Below are 24,351 nucleotides of genomic sequence, written 5' to 3' on the forward strand. Positions count from 1 at the left end.
ATGTCAATTGAAGTAGTAACTTCTCTACATATCAAACTGGCAAAATTTTCAAAAGATGGGTAATACCTAGGATTGCCACTGGAACAGGGAAGCCGACACATTTACAAACAGTTCATATGGTAACAGCAACAGATGGTGGAGCTCAAAAATATGCACATAAATTTCCCTCAAATTATTATCTAACTCTAAAAATACGCATGTGCAGGGCATACTCCAAGAAGCCCGGTGAAGAGCAACATCTGGAAAGCTAAGAAACTGAAATTTGAGCTTCTGCTCCCCACAAAGAAAGCTTGGAGCTTAAATTCCATCAGGTTAAATGGGTGGGTAAAAAAGTTGGGAGTTTCCACTGAAATTCCCAAAAGGCCATTAGCACAGGATTAGAAGCTATGGCTCAAGACTCAGTAGTTGCTCTAAGAATAAGGGCAAAACCAAAACAGACCAGCCCTGAAAACGCTCAAAATAATGTGTCAACAATTTGTCTTCCTGATGGAACAAAACTAAATGCTCTTCAGGGAAAGATTATAGAATCCAGACTCTTTAAGTTATCATTTTCCAGTACACACCATATATGACAATACAAGCAAAACTCCCTAAATCTATGAAAAATGTGATCCATAATCAAAAGAAAAAGTGATCAATAGAAATTGACTTATAGATGAACCAGACACTGACATTACAGTTTTAACAGATGCTATAAATAGAATATTTTAACTAAAGGAAAAATGTGGTCATAATGAATGAACAGATGGGAATTTTTTTACAGAGAAATCAAAATATTCAAAAGAAAAATGGGAACTCCGTAACTGAAAAGCAAAATGTCTGGAATAAAAAATTTTTTGAATTATATGAGTTTAACAGTAAAAGGGAATGGTAGAATAAAGGATCATTGGCCTTGAAGACAAATCAATAGAAATCAATGAAATAGACATTTTTTAATTAAAAAATGTATGAAACCTCAGGGACCTGTGGAATAATATCAGGCAAACATGTATAATTATCCCAGTTCCATTTGAACTCCAATATAGATAGACATTCATTATAAAAACACCAAATAAACTATTTTTAGTGATGAACTTCTGTTTAAATAACTGCATTGCTAAGAATGGCATCCTTATGCCACAGAATCTGAGGGATGAAAACTATTTTCAAGGAGAATTTCAGTTTCTTTGTAAATAATGAGAAAGTGAAAAGAAGTGCTTTAAAGAAATGATACTCTTACTACAAGCCCAACTTCCTTTTCCCAGTCCTTCCCCTTCCTTTAATTTTGGCCATTAGATCACTGTGTGATTTGCTTTGTCATTATAAATGTTAATGTGAGATTTGTCTAGTTCACAATGATCAAGTATCTTTGGTGGGGGATAGAAGAGTTTAAGGTAATTGCTACCTGAAAACTAATTAACATCTTTGATGGCACTCTACCATTAAGGTCCTTTCCCTCCATTCCAGCCCCCTCCATTTATTTTTCTCTTCCAATATATTCCCTCTGAACTTTACTGTAGCCTCAAATACGTGTGTGAACACTCACATTTGAAGATAAAATTAAGGGACCTTTGATAAAACAATGTAATCATTAAAATATTCATTGTGTCCACAGCTTCATTTTTTTACCTTCCATAACCTTCTTGGGTCCAACAATTTCCTCACAGGAATCCTAGTGCCCTCTCCTTCTGTCCTAATAGTACTTTGGAAGAAATGTTTATGGTCCAAGTAAAAACCACTCTTCCAAAGCTATTTGCTTGCTCAACTTCATTTCGTAGGAAACTCAACCCAGTCACATCTTACACAGTCTCTTAAAGTAAGACCTGAAGATGTAGATTTTAAAAACATGGGCCCCCAAACTCCATCACCCTCAAGGTCTGCAGGCTGCAGGGCCAGCTTGGCTGAAGTAGGCCTGCCTGCAGCTGTTGGAAAGATATTTCCAGAAGTTTCTAGGGTTGAAGTTTCTTCCTGCCAAGTTCTCAGGATGTGACTCCTCTCCTGCCAGAACACAAATCCACCCAAAACATTCTTTTCCACCAGTTTTCACTCCTTCCCACTTTCCCCAAACCAGCCACTCTTCCCCTCCCTGCAATTTCATGATTCCTGTCTTTTAAGGCTTTTGCCAACTTTTGAAATGAGATTTCTTTCCCCTTTTTTCAACATATTTTCCAAGAATTAATGCATGGTCATCATCAGAATAATTGTAAAACTGAAGAGGTATATAAAATCCCTTTACCTCTCTCACTAGAGACAACTGATCTTAGTTTTTTAACTGAGTGCTTCCTTTTGGGTTCAAATCCTTTGGAAAGTATAATCCCAATAGTGTGTGAATGAATTACATAGACAACAATAACCTTGTATTGTATGTGTAGGGCCCTTATAGAGAGGCATTGCAATGCAAGGCATGAGGGACATATTTCAGAGAGAGTTCTGGAAGGCTTCAGGAAACCAGGGTCAAGTCCACCCACTAAATCACTGTACAGCATTGACTAAAATTATTTAATCTCCCTGTGGTCAGTTTCTTATCTATGTAACAAAAGGGCTAGACTTGAATAATCTTAAACTTACTTCCAACCAGCACTGTTATTTATTTTCTTGTTGTTTCAGCCCAATTTGCAGTTGTGTTTCCTGTACATTTGTGTTTTGTGATTATTTGTATCTATGCTCTTTTGTTAAATTAATAAATTTGTCCTGACGGAGTTCAGGGCAGGCCGCCCCAAAATATGCTACTTGGCATGGTGATTATTTGAAGTAAGGTTACATAAGAAGGACACTGACTCTCCTTTGTACCCCTGAAAGCAGGAAATAAATCTCCCATGTGAAAGGTACCCTCCCTGTACCAGGAGGAAGACAGATAATTTTATTATCAGAGACAAGGAATTCAAGGCTGAGAAGACTGTATAAACAAACCTTGTCACTTCTTCACCAGTTTACTACCCCAGCTCAAACCTCTTTGTCTTGTCAATGTCCTTACAAATGTATTTGTTTCTTTGTCCAAAAGGTATAAACGCTGCCCCACCCCCACCCCCACCCCCGCCTTGGTCCTGTCTTTGAGTCTCCTATCTGTATGAATCCCCATATATATGAATTAAATACAGTATATAGCATCCAACTGGTGTGCAATAGAGAAAGGAAGGGTGGAAGGAAGGGGACCCCTAAGAATAGTGAAGACAGTTTTTACCCTGTCAAAGAAGGACTCAGACAAGAGTTTTTAGAAAATTGTGAGGAATGTTAGGTAGCAAAATGGACAGCAGCAGCCAGAAAAGGGGAAGATAAGGCTCAAAGAAGCCACCCAAACTCTGCCCAGGTAGAGGGTCCCATGTGAAGACACCAAAGGCTTCGCAGGGAGACAACTTCCTCCCCAACCGGATTCCAATGGGGGCACAATGGAATGGAACTCGGAAGTACCCACATCACACCTCAGCACGAGGAAAGGACATGTGCACTGAGGGGATGACTACATAGAAGACCTGTAAATCAAGCCCCACCTTGTCAGAGGCGCCTCCTAACCAGAATGCAATATACAAGCCTGCCGTCTACCAGACCAAGGACTTTGCCTTGACTCTGGCCTGCTCCTCGCTTGGAGTGGATTCAAATAAAACTTACACTCTGCTTTGCTACTGTGTTTCTGCCTTTCAATTCTTTGTTTTAGTGGGGACATGAACGAAGGAGGAAAAAACCCAACCCGTAACCAAATGAAACACATTTACTTGCAAACTTTACTAGAGAGTCTAGACTTTTAAAGAACTGGCTCACTAAAGAAAAAGTACAACAGACATTTCAAGAAAAAATAAATACCAAAGTTACCAAGTTTACAGCTAACCTGTTCCTAGTGGGAAATGACAATCTTCTAAAAGAACTGTTACATCCACAGATATCATCACATATCTTTACACATCAACATTGCCAAGGCTAGGAACAAAGTTGGTTTTGTTAGGGAGTCAGTAATTTTTAGGAATTGCTCCAAGTTTCATTCATTTTAAGGGACAGAAGCAGACGCGATGACCTCGTTTGCGTTCTTGTGGACGGGTAGGAGGGATTGTTTATTCATCTCAGGTGCAGGTGGTGGTGGTGGTGTCCTTGGTTATTGCCTTTGCTCTTAATTACAGAGGTGATGTGCATATCTACCCATAATTTAACAGGGAGGGTGGCGGTTTTACTCCTACATCCTGCAAAAAGAGAATTACACAGGGTGAAGTGAGCCAGAACAAGTGTACAAGGCAGATTTTTCCTATAAAGATATAAGAAGGAAGAGTTTCGGGAAAGAGATTTCCCAGGTCCAGTTTCCTTGTCCTTAATTTGAAAACAGTTGAAAATATAAGGCTCCATCATGTAAATCATTATGAATGTTAGGTAGAAAAATAGACAGGAGCAGCCAGAAAAGGGGACGATAGGGCTCAAAGAAGCTGCCCAAACTCTGCCCAGGTAGGGGAGGGTCTCATGTGAAGACACCAAAGACTTTGCTGGGAGATAAGTTCCTCCCCATCAGGATCCTGATGGGAGCATGTTCTGTCACGTAAATCATTTCACTCTCAAATTCATTTCTCTGCAAATGACAAGTTAAATGTCTAGACTATGACATTAAGTGTCCTGTGAAATAAAGTAAGCCACTGTCCCACAGAAAAGCAGGAGAACTGGGTGGTGAGGGAGGATGCAGGGGAGCGCCCAGATGCAGGATGAATTGTTCTTTACACTCACATACTTTTCCACCTCCCCACACGTCCTCCAGTGGTCTTTTTTTTTTCAATCTGATTTTATTTCACTTATTTATATTTTTAAGACAACTCTGAATGAACTGTGTGCCCTCTATATACCAGGCTTGTTCAGTCATATTGTGAGATGTGGAAGGGATGGTAGGGTCAGGGATTATTTGCCTGAAAACTATCTGAAAGGAATGTAAGGGAGGGCTTAAGTTCTTGCGGAGCAGATGCTTGCTGACCCAACGTCTGGTTGTTTTTAGTGACCATTACCATGTCCCTGTGTTGTCCAGGATTGCAATCACATGGAGCGCTTCGCTTTGGAGATGTTTATGTTTATTTACGAAGTCATGAAAACTAATGTACAGATAGCATAGATGGGAAATTTTTGTGAAGAAAATGAATACTGATTGGAGTCTTCCAGGTGGTAGACTTTTCATGTTTGGGGTAAGACAGCTTGGTAAAGTAGAAGGACATTTCAAACCCCATGTATACCATATACCAAAGCTAATTGATGAAGTAAAAATAAACTTCATGTATATAGAAAAATTACTATTACTAATGGTTAAATATTAGCTTTGAGATTAGGGAATGAGGTTTACCTGCTTGTTTTTTGGTTCTTTGGGAAGTTAGAGCTGAAGCCAAATTTACTTTCTTATCTGACAATAATATAGTATCAAAAATGCTGTAGCCAGGGATGGTTCCTTAAAAATGTCCCTCCAATTTCTAAAACTACTTAAAGTCCATGTTTCTGTCACTTTTGGATTCCTCTTACCATTGTTGTTTACCCTACACTTTGGGCAATTCCACGTGCTTATTTTCCTTCCCTAACTGCTAAAATCCTCATTAATTATCTGCAAGTAATAACTTTAAGTGTTACCTACCCAATTCATTGAATTTAAAGGGGAACTACAGAAGACTCAGAATAATCCAAGATCAAAAATAATTACTCTCCAAAAGTGGATTTTCAGATATCCAAAAGTGGATTTTCAGATAGATACCAGAGGTAGATGCTTTGGATAGGTGACCACCAAACTTCTAACACATATAATATTTTATAGTCTGACTTTATTTATGGAAGGCAATCCCTGGACATCTCTCTGTAGTCAAACACAGTAGTATGCTTGACGATTATAGGCTTACATATTCTGATTCCTACCATTTACACTGAATTTGACCAAGACTACTCTACCTGTGACCAACTTAGAGGACAAGCAAATTCAAAACCACAACAAATGATGATTCGTTACAAAAATGCAAAGATATCATTTGTGCCTAATATTTACATATCATAGAACTACACTATAGATTTTGTCTTATAAAAATATTGACTGTACCTTCTTTACTTCACGGAGTTGTTATGGAATTAACTAGAGACATAGCTTGGAAAGTGGGAAATTAAAATCACTGTACACATGTTGTGAATGTTTTGTCGGCTTTATATAGATCACTGTGATTCCAAGCATTTTACTATATATGTGCTACATCTTATTTATCTCACTTATTTTTTCTGCCAGACTGCAGGAAATAGTAGTGATCTGTGGTCATTGAGTGCAGAAAGGATAAGCTGGAAAGAATCTGAAGTTGGCAATTAACCTATCCGTTGATGGAATGACAGGCAGAACAAAATAAAATTTCAGAGGACCCCAAGAGATGAGAATAGAGCATAACAGAGAATGTGAGGCAGGTGATACTCCGGGAGCCAAGCAGGTAGACACTCAGCATGCAGGTAGATAATCAAAGAGTAGGAAAATTTCCAGCTACCAGGATGGTATTGGAGGCAAGACTCTCAACCTGACAGGGGATCTAACAGAAGCCCAGTCATTAGAGATGTAACTTTGGGTTGGTGGAAGGCTAGGAAAGGAAGAAAAAATACGGGCCTCAGGATTCAGCCAGAAGCTCAGTCAGTCCTCAGAACTTTTGAGACTAGAAACTGAACCACTTGATCTTAGGAGCTTACCTATTTCCTGCTGCAGGTGAGGTGCGGCCATGGAAATGAGATGAAGAATGAGATTCTCTAGCTATGGCAAAGAGGCATGCAGAATCCAGGAATATATTTGGACCTGACTTTTCCTTCTGTGTCAGTACCTCTCTGTGGTTCCTTTTATACTTGTTAATGTAGAAATGTTTCATCTTCTTGCAGCAATGCTATTTTCTCAAACTCAAACCATGTTTCCTGGGTTAAGATTTGTCATTTACTAGATGTATAGTCTCAGTCAAGTTCCCTCACTATTGTGTGTCTCTGTTTCCTCATCTATAAGATAGAAATAATAATAATGCTACCGCACAGTGTTTTAAAGATTACCAAGACTTAAAACTTAGAAGAACTCTTAGAATAGCACGTGGTACACAGTAAGCACAATGGCAATATTTGCTTTATCTGTATCTTTATTTTTATTTTATTTTTCATTTTTTTATAATTAAAAAAGTATTCTTCATCTGTACTTTTTTACTTTGAGAAATTCATATTTCCTCCTAACTTGCATCAACCACAAATTTTGTACTCAAATTTGTAATCTCAGCTGAAGCTTTGCAGGGCAGAAACTCGACACATCAGAATAATGCTCCGAGCCTGGAAATGTGGTGATTACCTGATTCGACTTTTAAACATGCACTGGGACATTTCCTAAGTCCCTCCTGTTCCTATACACCATTTCCCATTTCTGTACCTGAAAATTTTCTTGAAACCGCAGAAATTTCATGAGCCACTCTGAGACACCTGAGTTCTGAAACAAAAGCTGGCATTTATGTTTGGAGAGCTAGGGAGAACCGACATATTTTTCTTACTGATGGCCGCCCACTCACAGGCAACTGTAGCACAAGTCATTTTTCTGGTAGCTGATGGTTCGATCTTTTTCATGTTTGTAAAACACTTGTGGGAGCTTAAGCATATACTCTAGGAAGACCATCCTTAAGAAAAAGAAGACTGATTCACAAATACAGGCTAGGTTAAAAAAATTAATACATGTTTTAAAACTGGGGGGAGGCAGCATAACAAACCACAGTTTTTAAAAGCAACAAAATACTGACCAATGAGGGCAAAAACTCACATCTCACTCAGTACATGTTTGGCTCTGAACATATTAAATCTTGTTTTTCCTCCACTGCCCACCATTGGGGAAATAGTAAAACCAAAAATCTCCTAACCCAAGAAAATCTCTCCCCAAAGGTCGTAGAGAAAGAAAATACCTCTATTGTTAAGCAAACATTAAACCAGAAGGCAATGCATATCACGGGCAATCTATTAAGAGCCTGCAAAGACAGAAAGAAATCTCGCCCTTTCATATAACCAAGCAAACAAAATCCATTTTTATTACACGTGCGTTTTCAAGATAAACAATAACAGGTCCTCAAGTAAGAGGACTTGACAGCACTATTTGGAACACTTGGTTCTTCCTAGATTCATCTGATAATTGGAGTGGCCATCTGCATTAGCTAATTGGCTTTAGCCAGAGGAAAAATAAACTTCTATCTTTATGACGGGAGATAGTTTTGCAACTTGGAGCAAGGTACCCAGGAAAGTTAGACTCCTACGCTCCCACAGACACTGTGGGACAGAGTGCTGTAACCCTTGATGTTTACATTTCAAAGATATAGCTCCCAGGCCCCTGAGAAAGATATTTCTGAGTCATAAAGTTGGCAAGAGGCTTATTTAACGTCTACAAAAATTTACACACATTTTAAAAAGACAAAGAAAGAAATTACAATAAGAAGTTTTCTAAAGTAAAGTGCTCCACATCTTGCTACGCTGATGGACAGTGACTGTAATGGGGTTTGTAGGGGGGACTTGGTGAAGGGGGGAGCCTAATAAACATAATGTTCTTCATGCAATTGTAGATAAATGATACCAAAATAAAATAAAACAAAATAAAAAAGTAAGTGCTCCAACATAAGGGAGAAAAGAGCGGCCCCTTCCCTTATTTTCAACAGGGAGAATTAAGTCTCTTATTTTTTATTTGTTTTTGTCCTTAGACCACATGTTCCAGGGCTCACTAGAAAAATCTCTAGTTCTGTTCTTTTCATTACGACCAGGTGGTCAGCCTGGTGAGCATTCCCAGAAACAATGCCTAGCGCTCTTAGCATCCCTCGTAACAAAATTCTCCCCTTAGCCCAGTCCTCTCATTCCCGGCGCACAATCACACTGGACTGGTAACATGAGGACAGGAAAAAGATTTCTGGGTCAGGAGGGCAGACAGCCACAGCTCCACCCTGTATGTATTGGAGCATCCCTGTCTCCTCTACAATTGCCCCACTGATAAGAAAACCCACCTAAACAGATTTCTTACATGTGGTTATTTTTCTCAGAGTTTGCAGAGTGTTTCCCTGTAATTCACTTCATTTCAGGGACCACCTCATCTACCAAATATATTTATAAATATTCTAAGTATAAATGGGTTTCAAGTTGGAACTCCCAGACCTGAATTATATCAAGATATGTGATCCAGGAATCTGATTTAAATATCCAAATATTACAAGATAGACAAGAAGTTTGCTGAATATAATTATATAACAAAAGGATAATCTAATCAAAACATATAGATGAGTTCAGTAGGGTGTTATTATCTTATTCCACTCATGGACCTCAAGAATTTTCATTTGAACAATATAGCTAATTGAATACATTTTGGTCATTATTAGGGCTGACTAGCTTTACACAAAAGAAAGAATAAGGTAAGAAAAACTGAGAGACTTCCCTCAAGAATGAAAGACAAAGGGATGGAGAAGACAAGAGCGTGTAATGTCATAAAAGACAAGGGAGAAGAGAGCCCCAAAACGGAGGGAGTCAGTGGAATCGACTTTACTATACGGTAAGTCAGTACCAGACTGACTTGGTTGGGGGAAGGGAGGTGTAGTCACCCAAGAAAGCAGAATATTTGAGAGATGACAAAAGAAAAAGGAATATAAGTAACACTAACAAAAAACTAACACTAATAACTGCACACATAAATAAGGTATGTGCTTCCTCCTCTGACTTCTGCCTCTGAAAATCTTCTTCTCGAAGACCACCTCTTCTCCTCCCCTCACACTACCTTCCTTACTTTAGAATCATCTCAAGTCTTTCCAATTCTGAATAAATCATCTGTTAGGGATCGCTGCACTTTCACATTTCCATTCCAATATTTTGGAAGAATTCAATAAATAGCCATAGTAAATTAACCCCACTAAACTAGCCCTCTCACCATAAGCACTTCAGAAAAACTAGACAAAATATATGAAGCGACTATTTTCAGACATTGGACAAGAAGTTGAGGTTGTTGATCAACGAGACAAGGGAAACAAATTAGTTGAGTGCTAAGATAGCCAGAGCTTTCCACCTGGAGGTGTCTATTAGACACAAATGATAGAGGACAAGCCAAGGAGGGCGCAGAGCTCAGAGTTTAAAGATGCTGAAGCAGCTAAGGAGCAGAATACAAAAAAAGGAGGGATCTAGGTAAACAAAAATCACCGTAAACACACAAAGGAGTGTCTTCTACTTTATAGCTGAAAATAATAAGGTGTATACACATGCAAAGATTGAGACTCCACAAGCCCAGGCAAAGAACAACTACTGAGAAAGACAAGTAAGCAAAAGAACATGTACTGTGGACGTGAAAGGTGAACAACTACTGAGCTTGCAGAGGGTTAGATGTTTGAGATCCAAGAAACCAGAATGAAAGGACCTCTTGAACCCTCATTGCCTTAGGAAACCCCATGCCTTAGCAGTAGAGAGAATTTAGCCTTAAAATAAAATCTACTCTAATGTGCTCTCCCAAAGCTCTCAAAGAAAATCTTGAAATTATCAAGTAAGTCTACAAACAAATTGACAGCCTTTCAGAACAAATAACAATACTTATAAAGAAAAAAAAAACAAGACACAGACATTCAACCATTTTTTTTGGAATATAGTTGATACATAATATTATATTGGTTTCAGGTGTACAAGATAGTGACTCAATGATTATATAGCTTGCCATGATAAGTGTAGTTCCCCATTACCACGCCAAGATATTATAATACTATTTGTTATATTCTCTATGTTGTTCTCCCATTCCTATGACTAATTCATAATGTCCAGCATCCAATCAAAACTTACTAGAAAAAATAAAAAGGAAATGTGATCCAAAATGAAGAGGAAAATCAGTTACTAGCAATACACCCATAAGTAACAGAGATGATAGAATTATCAACAAGGTATTTGAAATAGCTGATAAGATTTTGTTAATGTGAATATAATGAGGAAGGAAATGGAAGATATAAAAAAGTGGAAACATAACTGAATAACATAGAACTGAAGTGAAAAATTCACTGGACGAGTTTAATAGCTTAGTAGGCACTTCAAAATAAAAGGATTTGAAGAATAAGTATAAAAACTGTCTAAACTGCATGTCGGTCAGAGAATAAAAGTTAAAAACAAAATGAATAGAGTTTTGATGGCTTTTGGGACAATATCCAGAACTCCAATGACTGTATAATGGGAGGACAAAAAAACAGGGTGCAAGCAAAAAAAATATTTGAAGAAAAAATATTCAAGGAAATAAGGACAAAACCTTTTCAAAATTGATGAAAAATGTAAATTTACATGTTTATGAAGCTCAATAAAGACCAAGCAAGACAAATTTACACCTACACATATCATAATTAAATTTCCAAGAATCAATGATAAAAATTTTAAAAGCAATCAGAGATTAAAACACACAGACACATTACAACACACCCATATGGAAATATACCTAATATATCACTGATGTCTCACTAGAAGCTCTGTAAGGCCAAAGACAATGGAATAATATTTTAAACTGCTTGGAGTCATGACGGGTGGGGGTTGGAATAAACTGTCCACCTACACTTTTTTAGGCAGTAAAAATAACCTTCAAAATGAAGGGCATATGAATAAATTTCAACCAAACAAAAAACCTGAGAAAAATCTTTGCCATCAGACCTTCACTGCAAGTAATGTTAAAAATTAACTCAAAATAAATCATGGACCTCAAAATCTAAAACATAGAAGAATCTTGGGAACTGTATACAAAAAAAATGAACCATAAGAAGGAAAAATGATAAGATTTCAAAAATCAAAAACATATGTGTATCAAAATATAGTATAAAAAATCAATAGTAAGTTACAGACTGGGATAAAATATTCTCAATTTTTTTGTCTGACAGAGGACTTGTGCCTGGAATAAAGAATTTTTATAACAATTAAAAAAGGAAAATTAATCTTATGCTTTAAATTGACATAAGATTAAATCAATTCTTCATAAATGATACATAGTCAATAAGCATATGAAAATTTGTTCAATATCATTAGTCATCACAGAAATTCATATGAAATTAATAATGAGAAAACCCTACCTGAATAAGTTGGGCCTTTTAGCAGGTGCTAAAGTAAATCTTACAATGGTATGTTCTAATTGTCTTTTTTTTTATTGACAATAACAAAGTTGGTGAAATGTGGAGCAACTAGAACTCTCATATGTTTGTTGACAGGACTAGAGAATGGTACGATCTCTTTGGAGAGCACTTGGCACTTTCTTAAAAAATTAATTGTATACTTATTTCATACACTCAAAATTCCTTCTTATTATTTACCCAAAACAAATAAAAACATATGCTCACAAAAAGGTTCCTACCGGAGTGTTCACCACAGCTTTATTCATAGCAATCAAGACTGAAACAACCCAGCAGTTCATCAACTAATAAATGAATAAATAAGGGGTGGTATATTCATACAATGGAATATGGGAGGAAAACTTTTCCTTTCTTCCCTTCTAGATTCTTTCATTTGTCTGATAATTAAATTGATACAAGACAGATTAACAGGAAAAAAAAAACAAATTTTAATTTCATATGTATAAGAGCTCATGGAAATATTAAACTCAAAGTGACCAAAACGGCTGCTTTTATACTTTCAGGGAAAGAAACAATAAATTTGTGAGGAATTGACAAGACAACGAAGTTTGGACTCGGTGTAGTAAATGGGTATAAAAGTAACAAGGTTTGTTTACACAGCCCCCTCAGCACTAGACTCTCCATCTTTGATTCTAAGGATGTCTTTGTACCTCGAGGTTCAAAGAGGGTACATTTCACATGGGAGATTTATTCCCTGCTTTCAGGGAGACAAAGGACAGTCACAGTGTCCTTGTGCCAGCTATCTCTTAAGTAATTTTAATTCAAAATAATCAACATGCCAAAGTGTTATATTTTGGGGCAGCATGCCCTGTTTCCCATCAAATACTACTCACCAATTAGGCACAAAAAAGTATACATCCTGTATGGTTTCATTCAGATAAAATCATACAACAGCCAAGACTAATCTATAGATATAGAAATTAGATCAGTGGTTGCTGAGGTATGAGAGACGCATCTCAGGTAGTCTGGGTACAAAAGAACTTTTTGTTGTGAGTGTTGGGGGGAGCGTTGTGTATTTTCCTCGGTTCTTGTCCCCGCCACAACAAAGAACTGAAGGGGGGAGACACAGTAGTGAAGCAGAGTAAAAATTTTATGTAAAGTTACTTAAATTCAAAGAGAGAAAAAGTGCAGCAGGCGACCTCAGAGAGAGAAGTGCACTGAAAGGTTTAGGGTCTGGGGTTTTACAGGCAGTTGAAGGTTTTCAGGAATGCGACACAGGGCCAGGTGCGGACCAGCCAAATTGTCCCAAAATGTTCATCTTTGTTAAGACATTTTTTTTTAACTTAACAGAAGAAATATACTGCTTTGATTCCTTTCCAGGATATCAGCATCTGTCTGGAAGCATATCAATTAAGACAGTCTGCCCTGCCTCCAAGGTGGGCTGAGCCACCGTCCGTTTGATTAAAATGCAATCTTAGCTTTAAGATAGAATTCTTCCTGAATAAGCTGGGCCTTTCAGCAGGTGCTAAAGTAAATCTTCCAATGGTATATTCTAATTGACGCAGTGAAAATACAGGCTATGCTGAGATACTTTTCTTTATCTGGGGAATATTCAAACTTCTAGGCCAAGTTGCTCCTGGCCTTCTGAGCTTTCTACTTTTATCTGGTTAACTCTTTGAGTCCCTTCTAGTGGGTTTTCCTGGCCAATTATTCTCTTTCCACACCGCTCATATCTGTTTTCCTGCCTAACATGAGAACATCCTAAATCTTACTCAAAGTGGTGGTAACATGGGTGTGTACATCTGTCAAAACTCATTGAACTGTATACTTCAAATGACTGCATTTTATTCTATGTAAATTATCTCTTTAAATTTTTTTTTAAGTTACAACTCCAACTTTATTTTCCTTATTTTTCAGAGAGTTTCCCCCAACAATTAGTTTATACATACAATACTCATCAACTCTCTATATGACCCTCAACACTTTAGGACCCTGATGTTTCACTTATCACTGTAAGATAGTTCACAAGAAAATCAAATACAATTCCATTCAGTTCACTCTTGCACTCCTGCAAGCCATTTTTCATATTGTTAATCAAATATCTTATACTTGATTTGATTTATTTAATTAGAGGATCCCATTTAATTATTAAGATACTGTTGATTTCTTGGAGTAACGGAGAACCATAAAAAACATGGCTTCTCAGACTTTGATTAATTGTCCCAGGAGTGCAGGGCCATTGGCACCAATTAGAATTCAGAAAACTGCAAATTCCTCAGCTTGACTTACGAATGAACTTTTAGCAAGACCTTCCTTGTCTCCTGGGAGTCTTTGGAGCACGTCCATGGAGATCGATGTCCCAGAGGAAGCTATGAAAGTGCCCCACTAACAAGTCATTATTTTGAGAGAAGAAATCTTGACCTAGTGTAAGTTGACTCATTTTTTACTTTCAACACAATTCTCCTAAACGCTGAAGAAATCTTGCCATTTCTTGAAAGCTTTATGAATAGAATTCAGTGATGTGCAACACTACTTGTCTTAAATTCTAGATTCATTTTCCTAGTGCAAAAAAAGGAAAATTTTCTGCTTCAGTGACACCACCTTTATATATATAGCCAGTCTCTCCTCTTCTCGCAGCCCACTTTTGGACAAGAACACACCTCAGGACCAGAAGTGTTTCCCTGGGAATCATTAGTAATGCAAGTATTGCTTTGTCACAGAGAGGGAAGAGTACTCTTTTGAATAAAGTTTTGCTCTTCTCCAAAGTAAACAGATATAGCTAGCCTTGATGCCTTGAAGCCTGGAAATAAATCCTAAAAATAAATTTCAATCTCATGCAGAAAAGTTATACCAGTGACTTGGACCTGGACCTTCCAGAATAAAAGGAATCTTAATTCACTGCCTCCTGACCAGAACCATCAACCCTTGGGACTGACTCTCTTTATTCACGTTCTAGCTTAGCACAGCCCCCCACCTAGTGATTCCTGACGCTCTTCCCTTTGTGAATCTCATAGTATATGTTCTGGCTCTGCTTTGAGGTTATACACTATTGGGCATCTTCAAATTGACCACATGATCAAAGTCTTGAAAAATTGAAATTGGCTCCTATCAACAATTAAAAAAAAAAAAAGGCTTGGGGCTTGGGACATATTGCCGGTAGCCCAAATCCAGAAAAGAAGCGTGTTAATTCTTTTCTACTTTTTTTTCTTCTTTTGAGACTATGAAAAGTTTAAGGAAAATGAAGGAGGCTTGATAGCGACTACAAAGCTCAGAAAAAAATCACTCAACTCCATCTCAGAACCATTGAGCATTAAGTGATTAAGCGGGTTAAGAAAACTGTCTGTACTCAAGGAAGTCTGGAGAGCTGGGAGAAGAGCCAGAAGAGTAAGAAACACGTATCTCTGCTCAGAAAAAGAAGGAGCAGAAAGGTTTGCATGCAGCAAAATGTACATAAAGAAAAGCTGGAGTCAGCAGCAGACTCGGAGACAGATTATTCAGCAAACAGTCCCTATTATAACATATCACCAGCATTTGAAATATAATAGATAGTAGCATTTTATAAGCTTATGGGTAACTGAATACACAGTGTCAGCAAACTACTATGTATATAATCATTAAGAAAATTAATTGAGGATTTATTTTGTGCTGAGCCCTATGCTTAGGCCCTACAGATACTTTGCTGTCCTCGGGAGTTTATGGAGGAAGACAGGCAAACATTAAACACAATTCTGTAAGTGTTCAGATATCAATATGCCCCAATGTGTGCAAGCGTGTAGGAACAGCCCCCCTTAAATAGACTGGAGATGCAAGGCAGAGAAGGCTGCCCATGAAGTGGCTCCTCAGCTGAGATTTAGACGTCAGATAGGAGTTAGCCAAATAACACAGAGATTGAGAAGAAGGGGAACAGCAGGCACAATGATTGGAGACAAAGAAAGGAGGCACCTTCTAGAACAGAGGTCAGCAAATTGTTTCTGTTAAGAGCCTGATAGGAAACATTTTAGGCTGTAGGAGCCATGCAGTCTCTCTTGCAACTACTTAAATGTGCAGTATAGGGCAAAAGCAGCTGTACCCAATATGTAAATTAATTACTGTGGTTCCAATAAAACTTTATTTACAAAACGGGGTCATAGTATGCTGAAGTCGGAACCTGGATAATTCAATACGTATGGATTTAATAGAACAGGGAAAGAGGATGGGAAAATGGCAGATCAGGTTGGAAGATCACGTAGGTAAGACCAGATCTTCACTGGCCTTGAATGTTATGTTGAGTTTGAACCTCAAGATTCTTGGAAGTGACACGATCAGAAGTGTTTTAGAAGGACCGCCCTTGCTACTGTTTGAAATATGAACAGGAAAGACTTTGGCAGGAGGCTGTATTCTGATCCTAATGAAAGACAGTGGAATGAACAAAAGCAGCCTACGCCAGATAGAAAGAAGGAAAAGACTGGAGACAAATAAAGAGGTCCATGAACAGGGCCAGGTAACTGACTGATATGGAGAAATGAGGAGGAACACGATTTGACTGTATATTGTGACTCTTCTACAGGAAGCAAGAGTCTAGAATATGCAATTAAATGGGGTGCGCATATAGACCACACTGCTTGATCCAGGATTTCAACTCTATAACCTTTGCTTCCTGAGGTTACTTTCCTGTATTTCTCTAAGTACCTCTTTTACCTGCCTGCTAAACTTCAGACATCTAATGTCCCCTAAAATTCACACACAACTTCGCATCTGCTCACCTCCGAGTCCAGGCATCTGTCCAGAACACTAGCCTGGCTCCCACGACCTCTCTTTCGCTCTCCATCCCTCCTGCTGGGCCCTACTGCCACTTCCGCGGGTATGGTTTCTGTTCACACCATTGCCGCTACTCCTGGGTTTTCATGGTGCCAAAGCCAAACCCCACTCCTTACAAAAGTAGAATCTGTATCTCCTTGTATGTGCCTTCCCTTTGTCACCTGGATACCAGCGCTGTCACTGACCAGACTCTCACAAGAGCTCAGTCACCACATGCAGCCCCTTCCTCCATAACGTATAGGTAACTGTGTACAGGTGTTGGGGAAGAAGGCTGACACCATATTTGACACACACATACACCTGCCCCGTGTTAGCAAACTCCCTAACACAAGATTCTACCCTCCAAAAGCTTCATGAATCCATCTTATAAACTAACCCACAGGAGGCGTGCCCCACCTGTTAGCTCATCAGAAGTGCCTAGACAAACCTGACTTCCAGCTTCAATGCAAATTGGATTCTGTGCCCTAATTCTATTTCACAAACATTGGGTCCTTGTCTGCCTTTCCCCTCCCTACCCCACTCTTTTCCTATTGAAGTCCCCTAGGACTCAACTTAGGTACCTCTTTCCTGGAGAACATTCCAGACTGGCTAAGGGGTCCCTTCTGGGTGCTCCCTAAACAATCTGTGCACAACTCCACGCTTCACCCACTGCATTTTATTGTAATTATTACATATGGTTTATCTAAACAAGTTTCTTAATCCTCTTGTAAGACTTGCTACTTAATAAGATTTCAATAAATGCTTATGGAATAGATAGATAATTCTCGAAACGGTGGAATGTTTAGCCCTTAAAGATTTTGCATTGGCCCAGAGAGATGGTCACTCTCCCCTGCATGGGGAATGAAGATGAATCTGTATCTGCCCCATTTAAAGGGACCAGGCTCATGGCCAGTTATACTGACCATTAGAACAAACTCAAATACTTCTCTGCCTCTTTTAGCTTCACAGGAAAGAACTGGGGCTGTGACATTATAAACAAAAAATAATCTTTTCCTGGTCTAGAAAAGAGGTGGGAGGAAATGGAAGTATTTCAGAGAACTAGTGTTCTCTCATACGAAAGAGAAGTAAGCAACATGTCAATGAACTATGAGCTGCCTCTTTCATGCTAAGTTTCCTATATATTTTGAAAACTGAACAATTCATTTCACAGTAATTTATCTTACCCATTGCAAAGAAGAACCATATGGCAGAATATCTTCAATAAGATAGGAGGTATTTTTTACTATTTTCTAGTGAATTTTTAGTAGGCTGAAAGTTCTCAGCCTATGAATTTGCATATCCAGCTAGGAATGCTTTATTTGGCATGAAAAGATATTTAGTCACAAAGGAAGCTTTAGCTAGAACTGTATGCTCTAGGATTTCCAGTTTGCTATTTGCTAACCTTTCCACTTTTTTAGAATAGTGACTACCATTCTTTATCCAATGTACATTTATTAGGTGCTTCTCTATAGAAAGCCCCTAATTTGCCTGGTTTTAGAATTTTGAATTAAAGTTTACTACATTTCCCTACTCGCTAAGCAATTTTATCCATTTAGTTTTGAATATTTTTTAGTCTACTTTAAAAAAAAGTCTGAATTAGAATTTGGAAGTGGATTCTTCAGAAAAACATCTAAGTTGCATCTTACCACTAATCTATAACAGCAATGATTTTTAGTTATATGAATACACACACATATATGTATAAAATCAGCTTTCTTAAACATATCTGTAACATAAGCCGAGAATTTTCTTCCAGAATTTGAGAGTATGGATGAACTTCTTATGAACCCACAACTGGGCTTATGTAGACAGATTATTATATACACATTGTTCATTTGAAATAATCATCAGAGTTATTGACAGATAAACCATCACATTGCATTGATTGTTCAGTGTACCTAGTACGTTCAAAGTCCATTCAAAGCTGGTTTAGCTGACAGAGGAACAAGCCAAATCATTAGTTAGAAAGGAGTACTTGGTGTGTAGCTGTATGTGAAGGAAGGAAGTGCCCTGCAGGACCTTAAATAGAATCAGAATCCTCGTTTTTGTGTGTGTGGCGGACCTGTATTTAGTGTGAGATTCTAAGGGACTACCTTCTTGCCTGTCTTTCTAGTACATCAAGGGCCATGAGAAATGGCACAGCAATCACAGAGTTCATCCTCTTAGGCTTTCCTGGTATCCAAGGACTACAAATCCCTCTTTTTATAGGGATTTTTTCCATCTACGTACTAACCCTTGCAGGCAATGGGCTCATCATTGCCATTGTCTGTGCTGAGCCCAGGCTACAGATTCCAATGTACTTTTTCCTTTGCAACTTATCCTTTCTTGAGATCTGGTACACCACCACGGTCATGCCCAAACTGCTAGAAACTTTTGTGGTGGCAAGAACAGCTATCTGCACCACCTGCTGCCTGCTGCAGGCTTTCTTCCACTTCTTCCTGGGCACCACTGAGTTCTTCATCCTCACCGTCATGTCTTTTGACCGTTACCTAGCCATCTGCAAGCCCCTTCGCTACCCCATCATCATGACTAGAAACCTCTGCCTGCAGCTGGCCCTCGGCTCCTGGGGGGTGGGCTTCACCATTGTCTTTTGTCAGACGCTGCTGCTCATCCAGCTGCCGTTCTGTGGCAACAATGTCATCAATCATTTCTACTGTGATGTTGGCCCCATCCTGAAAGCAGCCTGTGCAGACACAAGCATTCTGGAGCTCCTGGGTCTCTTGGCAACCATCCTGGTGATCCCAGGGTCACTCTTCTTCACTGTGATTTCTTACATCTGTATCTTATCCACCACCCTACGGATTCCTTCAGCCGCTGGCCGCCGGAAGGCTTTCTCCACCTGTGCCTCTCACCTGACGGTCGTCTCCCTGCTCTACGGGGCTGTTTTGTTCATGTACCTGAGACCGACAACACACTCTTTCTTTAAGATTAATAAGATGGTGTCAGTGCTAAATACTATCCTCACACCCCTTCTGAATCCTTTTATTTATACAATTAGAAACAAGGAGGTGCAAGGAGCCCTAAGAAAGGCGATGTCTTGTGCAAACACTCATCATCAAGACTAAAACATCCAACACATCAAAATGAACTTAATGCAGATACAGAAGTTAAGTAAATGTGAGAGAGGACTGGGGAGAAGATAAAGATGTGAGAGTGGCCTACAAAGGTCAGGGTCCCCTATAACAACAAGGAGTGGCTTAATTCTAAAACCGGGAAATCCCAGAATACCCTTGGATGCATGAGGTAGAACTCTGGACTTTCTCAATCACAAGCTGAAAGTAGACATCACTGAAGTCAGGGACAACTGTCAGTGACTTAAAAAAAAAATGTAAGGGAACTCATCTCCCTTTTGTTGAGAACAACTCCCTCTGCCTCATCTCCTTCTCAAAGGCATATGGCATCCCACACCTGATCTTAGTCCTCATCTTCTTCATAGTAGGAGAAAGCCCCTGGAGTCTGTTAACCATTTCTAATGGTCTTCCAAAAATGTTTGAAAGGAATCAGGTCTTTGTTTGAGATTGCCTCAAGGGTAGTTCCATCTCAAGGGGACTACAGTGCAAATTTTTAGATACACCTAAAGGTGTTTATGTCCAGATAATATCAATCCAAGAGGAAATTTCCTATTGGATTATGCCAGCTTCTGTGCTTCAGTCTAGATGGGCCACATGCCTAAAAAACTAACAGGACTCTCAGAGCCTATAGAACTAGGAGGGCTTCCTTGCTGGAAAATTCAGTCCCAAGTTTATATTAAGTTCAGGGCGTGAAACTAGGGCTAGCATGTAAGGTCCCTCAAGGCAGGTGACAAACCTATGGGTTTAACCTTGTTCTCTGGCAAGACATCTGGTGGAAAACGTTTTTTATAGAATGATGGTGCAGGAGTCACAGTTTGCAACAATGAGGGTTATACATGTCCCTCTTCCAACAGCACAGAAAGGCTACCATTAAAAGCCTATTAAAACTATGATTTTTTTTAAAAAAAGGATTGTTGAACATTCCTTTAATATTGAACTGAAAATTGCAAATGCAAAACAGAGGGTAATGAGGTGAAAATGTGATTATCTAAACCATCTACCTGATTTTCTCTTAGAGAGAAATGTCTTGGTGCTGGGCAAGGGATCCCATCATTAGAAGGCAAAGAGAAAGACCATACGGACATGAGTATTAACAAGAGCCCTGTCATCAAAAGAATGGCTTAAATTGCCCTGAGTGAGTTTTTTTTAAAAGGGTAATATCTAATGCTCCTCCAAGATGAAAATAGCAGAAAAAAGAGGAGAAAGGAGCCAAAAAGATGGAATACAGCAAAAAAAATGCATGAGAAGAAGCCAGTGGAAATTCTCCAAAGCTGTGGTTGCCTAAGAAGCATTTTAAGAGAGGGGATGCCTAATACTCAATTTGAAGCCATCAATATTCATTCTACAATGTTAATCTGTCTTCCCCCCAAACCCTCAGCAAAGTCTCCTACATTGCTGAACATGTATATGAACAGTATGTCTATGTCACACACATTTGTGAGTGTGTGCACGTGTGTGTGTGTTGCATGTGAAAGCGAAGAAAGACTTGAGTTTCATGTCTGGAATGATGTCACTTGATTAGAGACAGCCCATAGAAAAGCTCGCAGCAATGGCCACAGAATATGCAGAAACTTTAGGAAGAACTTCAGACTCTCAGTGACTTGGGCTTGGACTCCAAGGAACATAGATCTTCAGAGTTGGAACACATGGGTTATATTATTTAAATATTTTATATTTAAATATTTAAAAATATTTTTTAAATTTGCCTCCAACTTTCATAAGCATTAGTTTTCCTGGGTCTAGCCTATTGTCTTAAGCATTACCTGTTTAATGGCAGACAGAGGGTGACATAAAAATACCTTATCAAATTCTATAAAGGAGAGAATAAATGTGAAGAGTACCATTGGACTTCAATTCATGAAACTCAAAATAGATACCATTTTTTCATGCATTTCTCATGTTTTATTGATGTGTTGGTATCCTGTACCAAGCAGTGTGCCTGGTATTGATTCTGCTAGAAAAAAAGACAAACATTTTTTTGTAGTCTGCTGAAGAATCAGCTGTGGGAGGTGGAAATACCGGACTTAAGAAGTCTGTCCAACGGAGAAGCTTCAACACCTGGGCATCAAGAATGAAATGCGTTACAAGATTTGTAGGCAGCCCTGCCTTAGATCTGACTTTCCTTCACCAACAGGAGAGTCAGCAAAGCCACGAAGGAGAGTGTTGTCTACCTGCAGTGCCTGCAGGAGCTGGAGAGTTGCACTGAGGGAAAGGACCCTGGCCGCAGGGCCAACATGAAGAGCTTGAGATTTCACATCGTACCTTAGGGTTCTAGAACCCAAATGTCTTTCCAAAACGTACATATCCCAACCTGCTCCAAGAGAGTAAGAAATTATCAGGACCCATCCCAACAATACCATAAAAAACCACCTACTTGGATCCCTGGATGTTAATTACTTTCTCACCATTGGTAATTCTAATGACAAGGTTGTCCCGGATACATCTGGGCCAAATCCTTGGCAATGAGCTCTTGAGTTAATTTGTTCCTGAAAATGTACACACTTAAGTAAGGCAGTGTTTCCAAGATGTGTTCCATAATACGTTAGTTACTGGAAGAAGGGCTCGGTATTCAAATTGGGGGTCATGCAGAGTTAGACAAGGTTAAGCAGCTCCTTCACTACTCAATTTCTCAGAATCTTTTCGGAAATCATTTTCCAGCTCAAGTCTTTGTATATGAAGTGCCTGCAATATCATCATGGCTTTATTAGGAACTGTGCCCTTAAATACTGATACAAACCAGAGCAATGACCATTGCAAAAGGAAAATTTACAAAAATTTTCTCCTTAAGTAACTAAATGATGGCCTCACAATCCTCCCTTATTTGGGCAAAACTGCCTCTCCTTATCCTAGACTTAGGTCTGCCCTTTTTAACTCAGAAAGACTGAAGTTACCCTTGAGTGATACAGTTCTCCTGTACTTATCGACTAATAAATTCAGTTTTACTTTTCCAGTTCTAATGATCTTCATATGCACTATAAACCCCAAAGAGGATAGTGTATGCCTTTCCCAAGTGTTTCCAGATATAGACCACTTTTCTCAACAAGCCTTAGACTTAAGATTTCCTGCTGTCTTTCTTAAGGCGTATGGCCTCCAAAGTTATCTCTGTGGTTATCAGGATCTTATAACTCCATGATATGCACAGATGCCCAACTAACTTGGGAGATAAATTTTAAAAATCCAATACAAGAAAATCTGAAGTATAATACAGAAAAAGTTGGAGATTATTAGATATTTACCAGAGTATCTACTGCCTGACAAAGTAGCTGACCACCAACACTTGGAATTACAAATTCTCCCTGCAAATTTAAAGAATGTCAATTATAAAAATGCCATTTACACATAACTCTTGCAGAGCCGTGCACTTTCGATGCCTGGCATTTAGCTAGTCTTGGACCTAACAACTAGAAGAATAGCACTCTTACACACACCGTCAGCTGACTCAGTCCTCTAATTACCCCTGCCATTTCTTTCATATTTGGAAAGTAATTCATTCTGTCCTAAGTTCAGAAGCAACTTTAGGGCTGAGTTTTCCATCAAGGAAGCCTTCATAGTTATATTTGCTCTGTGACGCCTATTGGCTTCCTAGGCACATGGCCTATGCAGATTGAAGAGCAGAAACTGGTATAATCCAAATGGAAATTTTAAATGAGCTATAATACATCTAGCACACAGTAGACTTTCATGAACTATATAGTCCCCTCCATCTGCTAAAAGTGATTAAAACCTTGGTTTCAAATGCAATAAACAGATCCCAGCAATGGTCCCATGAAAATGAAATGTGCAAGGCAATCAGGGAAGAGAAGGCCTTCACATGACTGTGCAGAGTGATAACTTGGGGACTGAACACACATAAGAGAGAGTAAAGAGGAAAATGGCAGGTATAGTAAAAAATGAGCAAATGAGCTCAGGCAAGACGGTCTCAATGTAAAGAAACAAAGAAATGCTCAAAGGAAAATAGAGAACAATGATATCATAACTATTCTATTACTGAGCTTCTAGGTTCCAACCAGCATGCAACATTTATCATTGTGCCCTCGGAGCAACGTTATAATTAGCCCGGTTTGGAACATGGACCATGAAGGTTCAGAGTGGTGGGAGAATCTGCCCAAAGCCCTACAACTGATGGCGAATGCCAGGGTCAGTATTCAAAGCCCAAACTGCTGTCTTTTCTACAGTGCTTCGCGGACGAAGAAAAAAACGAAATCAAGAAAAACAACTGTAAGTACAGGCACAAAAATCAAACCAAACAAAGATCAATAACAGAAAAACGAAAGGAAAACCCCTGCAGCAGGTAAGCGTGTAAACTGAAGGCCCCTAGCTGCACACAGATGCCGGCGTACGGGCAGAAGCGGTCTGGCCCGAGGTTTTTCGCACGCGGTACCAGGGAGCAAGGAGGCTCAACCCGCGCCGGGAATAGAGAGCCAAACCTCCGGGAGCCTAGAACGACTCCTGCGCGGCAAAGAGGCGGGGGAAAGGGCAGCTTCCGGTTCCTGGAGCAA

The 24,351-nt window shown here is 39.0% G+C and overlaps 1 protein-coding gene across 1 annotated transcript; it reads left to right on the forward strand.

Moving 5' to 3' along the window:
• The first annotated feature begins 18,907 nt into the window (after positions 1–18,907).
• OR6X1 (olfactory receptor family 6 subfamily X member 1) lies at positions 18,908–19,846 on the forward strand. The gene has a single exon (XM_017661150.3). It carries the CDS (start codon positions 18,908–18,910, stop codon positions 19,844–19,846), a length of 939 nt encoding a protein of 312 aa, XP_017516639.2.
• The last annotated feature ends 4,505 nt before the right edge of the window (positions 19,847–24,351 follow it).

Source organism: Manis javanica, chromosome 6, assembly GCF_040802235.1.
Source record: "Manis javanica isolate MJ-LG chromosome 6, MJ_LKY, whole genome shotgun sequence".
NCBI classification, from domain to species: domain Eukaryota; kingdom Metazoa; phylum Chordata; class Mammalia; order Pholidota; family Manidae; genus Manis; species Manis javanica.

What these genes read in the sequence shown, in the direction of transcription:
- OR6X1 (XM_017661150.3), top strand. Translation starts at nt 18,908, where the DNA reads ATGAGAAATGGCACAGCAATCACAGAGTTCATCCTCTTAGGCTTTCCT.